Source organism: Cetorhinus maximus, chromosome 38 (genome assembly GCF_964194155.1).
Source record: "Cetorhinus maximus chromosome 38, sCetMax3.hap1.1, whole genome shotgun sequence".
NCBI lineage: Eukaryota > Metazoa > Chordata > Chondrichthyes > Lamniformes > Cetorhinidae > Cetorhinus > Cetorhinus maximus.
In genome coordinates, this window is record NC_135916.1 from 1,590,537 (window position 1) to 1,597,814 (window position 7,278).

The window sequence follows — 7,278 nt, forward strand, 5'->3', positions numbered from 1 at the left end:
AGGGCATCACCAAACCAGCCATCCGCCGCCTGGCTCGCCGTGGCGGTGTCAAGCGCATTTCGGGCCTGATCTACGAGGAGACCCGCGGGGTGCTGAAGGTTTTCCTGGAGAATGTGATCAGGGATGCTGTCACCTACACCGAGCACGCCAAGCGGAAGACGGTCACCGCCATGGATGTGGTGTACGCTCTGAAACGCCAGGGCCGCACTCTCTATGGATTCGGCGGCTGAACAAATCGACCCGACTCTATAACAAAACCCAAAGGCTCTTCTAAGAGCCGCCCACAACCTCACATTGAGAGCAGTGACCTTCCAGAGGGAAAGCGAGATGTAGTTTTATATAAACACAGCGTTTCCATCTGCTCATTTTCTATTCACAAAACTATCGTGAGTCACACAAGGTTTCATGGTTTAATTTAGTTCTGTTTTCAGAAATTCACTTCCTTTCTAACTCTCGAAGCTCGACTCCAAGCTAAGCTGACAGCTCCCAAACTAACTCCGAGTCCACAAGATAAAGGCCATCATTTATTACACTTTGATCAGGAGTAACTATTTTGAGACCCATCATTCTCGCTTCATCGCCCCATTATCACCCTGTCTTTTTTCTTCGCCATCTGTTCCTGGGTCGTTGAGACATGACAGGGTCTGGGAGGTACCAGTATACCAGCTTTAAATGGATCAGCCTGTATCCATGCTGCATGTTGTCTGGTTCCTGGGAGCACTGAACAACTTTATTCAGGCGATCAATGAAATAACCCGAATTTAAACGGGAATGTAAGGCGAATATTGAGAGGCTGATTGAATAATGTGACTACACTTAATCACCTCGATTTCGCATCCCAGGACGGTCGGAAGGGTGAAGTGGAAGCTCTGATTTTGCTGCATGGTTTGCAGTGCGAAGATGCATTTACGCACATTGTGGAAGATAGTTCAAATATAAAAACTTAGAGGTAAACATTGTTTACATAAAGGGTGCGCAATCCGCCCACCCACCCACATCGCCTCCCCCACCCATAAAACACTAGATACAAGAGCCAAGCCATTCTCTCTATAACATTAATAGAGCTTTAAACCGATACGGCTGATCAGGTTTATATGTGAGACACAAAATTTCGCCCATCATTAGGTGCATCATACCAGCCTGCTGTAAACCGATCAGGGAATGAATGATATTTGAATTCGTGTTCGAAAGCAGGAATTCGGACCGAAATCGACTCGCAAACATTGAGACCTTGTGATATTTGTCCATTCAGATTGATTTTATCTGCCTTCAAACTAGGTTTATTTTAATTTCAGTTACTTGTCCCTCTGAAATTGGCGGGCATTTTGAAATTGATGAACTTTCAGTTTCTGCTCCACCAATCAGGGCCCAGAAATCCAGTCAGCCCGCTGCTCTTTTCAAATTTCTCGGCGGGATTGCGCTGCATCCAATCAGGACAGGAGTGGGAGTGCCAAAATTTCCCCCTTCAATAGTTTTATTCCGCCCTGTTGTAAAACGATCAGGGAATGAATGAGAATTTAATCCACGTTTTAATCCAAAACAGGATCTCGGAGCCTGCTTAATTGAAACCGTTATTGTTCATGAGGTTTATATGTGTCCGAAAAATGTTCGCCCATCAATAGGAGGCTTATTCCAGCCCGTTATAAACCGAGCAGGGAATGAATGAGAATTTAATCCGAGTTCCAAAGACAGGAAGTTGTATCCGGGTGAAAAATGGGGCGCACAGACATCGAGTTTTTATGATATTTTTATATTTTGAGATTGAATTTATCTGCCTTCAAACTCGGCTTAATTAATTTCATTTTTACTTGTTCCTATGAAATTGGCGGGCTTTTTGAAATTGATTAACTGTCAGTTGCTTCTCCACCAATCAGGCAACAGAGATTCTTGGCGCCCATCGCTCTATTCGAACGTTGCCAGGGGGATGTGGCGGTAGCCAATCAGGGCAAGTGGGCGTCCGGCATAAGGTCTTAAATAGACTGACACAGAGCGGCTTGATTATTCTCAGAGTCTGTGTTTCACAGCGTTTGTTATCATGGCCAGGACCAAGCAGACAGCGCGCAAGTCGACCGGAGGGAAAGCTCCCCGCAAGCAGCTGGCTACCAAAGCTGCCCGCAAGAGCGCTCCAGCCACGGGCGGCGTCAAGAAGCCCCATCGCTACAGGCCCGGCACTGTGGCTCTGCGGGAGATCCGCCGCTACCAGAAATCCACCGAGCTGCTGATCCGCAAACTGCCCTTCCAGCGCCTGGTGCGAGAGATCGCTCAGGACTTCAAGACCGACCTGCGCTTCCAGAGCTCGGCCGTCATGGCCCTGCAGGAGGCCAGCGAGGCTTACCTGGTGGGGCTCTTTGAGGACACCAACCTGTGCGCCATCCACGCCAAGCGAGTCACCATCATGCCCAAGGACATCCAGCTGGCCCGCCGCATCCGCGGGGAGCGCGCCTAGACTCACCCTACCCGACTCTAGACTTACCCCGAGAACCACAAAGGCTCTTTTAAGAGCCACCAAGTCGGTCAGAGAAAGAGCTGCGATCTCTTAACCACCAGCACTTTAGCCTCTTTGGCCTACAATTTATTTTCCTCACTTTGTCACCGGGTAACTGTCCTTTGCTTCCTTTACTCGGTGTTTGGGATGAATTGAGATCATTTAAAAGGCAAATATTTTAATAATAAGGGAAGTTTTTCGCGAATTCTTGAGACTGGATTTAAATAGTTGCAGCACATACTACTGATGTCTGTAACATGTAACAGTGCTAGCAGGATGCGTCTCACTCTAACCCACCCTTTCACAGATATCATCAGGAATGTTGTCATTACGAAGCGATAGGGATGTTCACACATGCACTAAAACCCGGATTCAGCTCCAAATGCACCAAAGAGCCACTAAGTCGGTCAGAGAAAGAGCTGCGATCTCTTGTTAAACAATCTAGCTCCTAAAACCCTCGGGCCTACAATTTATTTAAGTCCTTTAGTTAATCCGGTCTCTCCCTCTGCTGCATTTGGGGATATGGGGTGATTCCATTTATAGTTGTTTAGCAATTCACGTCATTGAATTAGAGATGGGATGAGTTAATTATTCAATGAACGTTTCCCTGAACATTGTCAATTGGTCATATATAGATGCAGCACAGACTCCTGATTTCTGGAAAAAGGCAACAGCACCAGCGTCTCGTTGTAACCAGCACTTTCACAGATCGCATTAGAAATATGTCATTCCGAATCGATAGGGATGTTATCGCGCATACGGATAGACAACAGGTCGCCCCTTTCACTGATCAAGTGAGTGGCTCTGAAAAGAGCCTTTGGGTTCTCAGTTTAAAGAATGGTCGCTTCACTTGGTCTTGGTGGCTGCAGAGGCGCCGCTTTTCTTGGGCAGCAGCACGGCCTGGATATTAGGCAGCACCCCGCCCTGAGCGATGGTCACCCCTCCCAGCAGCTTGTTGAGCTCCTCGTCGTTTCGGACGGCCAGCTGCAGGTGCCTGGGGATGATGCGGGTCTTCTTGTTGTCCCGGGCCGCGTTGCCGGCCAGCTCGAGGATTTCAGCCGTCAGATACTCCAGCACAGCGGCCAGATAGACCGGGGCTCCGGCACCCACACGCTCAGCGTAGTTCCCCTTCCTCAGCAGCCTGTGAACGCGGCCCACCGGGAACTGCAGTCCGGCCCGGGAGGAGCGAGACCTGGCCTTGGACCGAACTTTCCCACCGGTCTTTCCTCTTCCAGACATTGTAACAATCTCACAAGCACTTTCACAGAGAATGCTGATATCCGCCTTCTTTCAGTTCTCTTATACCCTCAGGAGGAATGGTGGTGCGCTCAGAGCTGATTGGGCAATTATATTATAGCTCATAATATTCTTCATATTACCAATCAGATTTCTGCCTGATTCACCGATGAGGGCAAGCAACGTATGAAGTCGGAAGTTAAGGGCGCCAAATCATCAGTTAAACAAACGATTATATATTTCAAATTTGAAATGACCGCCAAAAAATTAATCCAAGGAAATATCGCACAGAAATCGTCTTAGCTAAACAAAGGAAAATTCCTTTACAAATCGTCCTAATGCTTAGCATTAAAGCAGTTCTGTTACAGAATGTTAGAAGCTTTCTTGCTCTCTTTTCCTCGATAACAGTTTACCCGAAACTGTAGGTTTCTGGTTTTGCCTGTGGACAAGAGGACAATAAAGGCGCCAATATTCCAGAATCAAAACTTTTGTTTTATACAATTTCGTGAGTGTGAAGAGCGGATTGCACATTTTTTGGTGCAAATTTGCCGGTATTGAAACTGAGGCTTCCTACACCGCCAGGACTTATACGGAATGAATTGATCAAATCAACTCTTATAATGCTGGGGAGGGATAGCATCATTGAGGGGTCAAAGATAGACTCTGTTTGATTACATTTATGCAACAAGGCAGGGTCTATTCTGAAGCAGCAAGCATACGTTGTATTCACAGTTTTGGTCCCGTCGCTTGAGGAAGGATGTAACTCTTTCGAGTACAATCACAGTTCTTGGTTTCCGGGAGTGGGACATGAACCCACAACCCTCTGATTCAAAGGCGAGGGTGCTATTAACTGAGCCACAGCTGACACCTTGAGGAAGGCTGTAGTTGCACTGGAGGCGGTTCGGAGGAGGTTCACTAGATTGATTCCAGAGATGCGAGGCTAGTCTAATGATGAGAGATTGAGCAGTTTAGGCCTATAGTCGCCCGAGTTTGGAAGGATGATAGGAGATCTAATTGAGGTATATAAGATGCTAAATGGGATAGACAAAGTCGACATGGAGCGAATGTTTTCCCTCGTGGGGCATTCTAGAACGAAAGGCCATAGTTTTTGGCTAAGGGGTGGTAGATTACAATCAGAGATTAGGAGGAATTCCTGTTTTCAAAGGGCCATGAACCTGTGGAATTCACTACCTCAGAGTGCAATGGATGCCGGGGCGCTGAATAAATTTAAGGGTGAGGTGGACAGATTTTTTAATTAGTAACGGGTTGAAAGGTTATGGGGAGAGGGCTGGAAATTGTCGTTGAGGCCAAAATGAGATCAGCCATGATCGTAATGAATGGCAGAGCAGGATCGAGGGGTTTAATTGCCTACTCCTGTTCCTTGTTCTTATGTTTTTTATGTATTCCAGACAAAAAATAACAATTCTCTGCAGGCTATGTGATTCTGGGGTTAAGCCTACCCATCATTATCTGGTATTTAAATGTAGCTTTCATTCACTGACACTCTTTGGTCAATAATATTGTGTTTTTCTCACTAAATTGAAAACACCGAAATATGTTTCTGTTTTTGTTTTTATCTCTGCAACATTCAGTTTTAAGTCAGTGTGGATTTTACCTGGTGCATGAAAATCCCTGGACATTATTTTATATTTCAGTCGACATATGTTGCTGCTAATATCAGAGTATGTTTCTATTGTCATTTTATTCCCCACGTTATCTGTTAAATCATTCTATGGGTGCATGGAATACTTGTTTCTTCATGATATATAAATGTGAACTTTAATCTGTAATGGCTATTATTCCAAACAAAATTAGGGAAAAACAATGAATGACAGACCGATTGTCTATTATGTCATAACAGGACACTTAGACAATATCAACGAAATTGGACAAAGACTGCATGCAGTTGTGAAAGGAAATCATCTTGGACAAACCTATTGGAACTTTTTTGGAGAGGTAACTAGCAAAATAGACAAGGGAGAATCAAATGATATGGTGTATTTGGATTTTCAGAAAGCTGTTGATAAAGGCCCACAAAAGAGGTTTGTGTACTACATTGAAGTGCATTGGATGGGGGTAATATATGGGCATGGATTGAGAAAAGATTAGCAAACAGGAAACAGAGAGCAGGAATAAATCAGTCTTTTTGAGAATGGCAGGAGGTGACAAGTGATGTAGAAAAGATATCAGTGCCTGGGCCCCAGTATTCAAAATATTCCACAATTATTTTGATGAAGGAACCAAAGGTAATATTTCGAAGATTGCTGATGACACAAAGCTAGGAGGGAATGTGAGAGATGAGGAGGAAATTAAGAGTGTTCATGGAGATTGAGAGAAGATGAGAGAGTGGACAGAAACAGGGCAGACGCTGTATAACGTGGATAGATGTGAATTTACCCACGTTGGCAGGTAAAAAACAATGGCAGAGTTTATTTAAGTAGTGATAGGTTGGGTAATTTTGATATATGAGGGTACCTCCGTGCAGCAAATGATGACCAGGCTGATTCTTGGGCTGGCAGGGTTGTTGCATGAGGAGAGATTGAAAAGTTTTGGTCTGTATTCACTCAAATTTTGTAGAATGAAAGGGAGATGTAGTTGAAATACTGACAGGGCTGTACAGACCTGGTGCAGGGATGATGTTTCCTCTGAGTGGGAAGTCTAGAACAAGTGTTCATAATCTCTGGATAGGGGGTAGGCCATTTAGGACTGTGATGAGCAGAAACATCTTCACTCGGAGGGTGGTGAACATGTGATCAAGCTGCATTCATTTTGTTACCTCGAGTATCTTGTATTATATGTGAATGAATATATTTTCCCCTCTGTGTATCAATGAGTATCTGTGATATTTGCATGAGTTGGATTAACTCTATATCTAATATATTACGCTATCCACAAAAGTGGGATTTCATTTGAATGTCTCAACATCTGGAATTAGATGTGAAGTTCAAGTTGTTATTCATATAGTCAATCAGTTTCTGTGATTCTGAATGTGACTGTGACTCAGTACTTGTCAGGTTCTGGTAAGTGATTGCTAGTGTTAGCCTGCCGACTTGATTAATGCATTGAAGAAATAGTTTTCACAAACATGCAAGGGATAAAAGTTAGGTAAAGACAAAACCTACACATGTACAATAATGGATTCATATACACAGAGCACAAATTTGAGATACACAATCAGTACAATAATTGAGATTTATGGAATTAATTCCAACACAGCTGACGGTCAGGAGGTAGACAATTAAATTTGATGTAAATAAATTCCAAAACTACATTCTGTATCAGAGAAAGACAAATGGGAAATTAGCCCTGCACACTCCCACACAAACACTCAAACACCCGGATAATCATGCACTAACACACACAGACACACACGCAAAGCATGTGTGGCTGTTTTCTCAGAGACATTGCCCTGACTGTCACTCAGGCTGTTTCGCCCCGCCTCTCACTCTCTCTCTATCTCTCTCTCCCTTTCTCAGTCAGGTCGGGGCGGGCTGTATAAAAGCGGAACCTGAAACAGCTCCCAACTCATTCAGCAGCGATTTGACTGAAGAAGCATC

General features: G+C 44.6%; 2 protein-coding genes across 2 annotated transcripts; one reads left to right on the forward strand and one right to left on the reverse strand.

Moving 5' to 3' along the window:
• The first annotated feature begins 2,035 nt into the window (after nt 1-2,035).
• On the forward strand, nt 2,036-2,446 carry LOC144672430 (histone H3). Its single transcript, XM_078534274.1, has one exon. It carries the CDS (start codon nt 2,036-2,038, stop codon nt 2,444-2,446), a length of 411 nt encoding a protein of 136 aa, XP_078390400.1.
• Nucleotides 2,447-3,264: 818 nt separating this feature from the next.
• On the reverse strand, nt 3,265-3,724 carry LOC144672474 (histone H2AX-like). Its single transcript, XM_078534318.1, has one exon. It carries the CDS (start codon nt 3,722-3,724, stop codon nt 3,332-3,334), a length of 393 nt encoding a protein of 130 aa, XP_078390444.1. The 3' UTR covers nt 3,265-3,331.
• Nucleotides 3,725-7,278: the final 3,554 nt, after the last annotated feature.

What these genes read in the sequence shown, in the direction of transcription:
- LOC144672474 (XM_078534318.1), bottom strand. Translation starts at nt 3,724, where the DNA reads ATGTCTGGAAGAGGAAAGACCGGTGGGAAAGTTCGGTCCAAGGCCAGG.
- LOC144672430 (XM_078534274.1), top strand. Translation starts at nt 2,036, where the DNA reads ATGGCCAGGACCAAGCAGACAGCGCGCAAGTCGACCGGAGGGAAAGCT.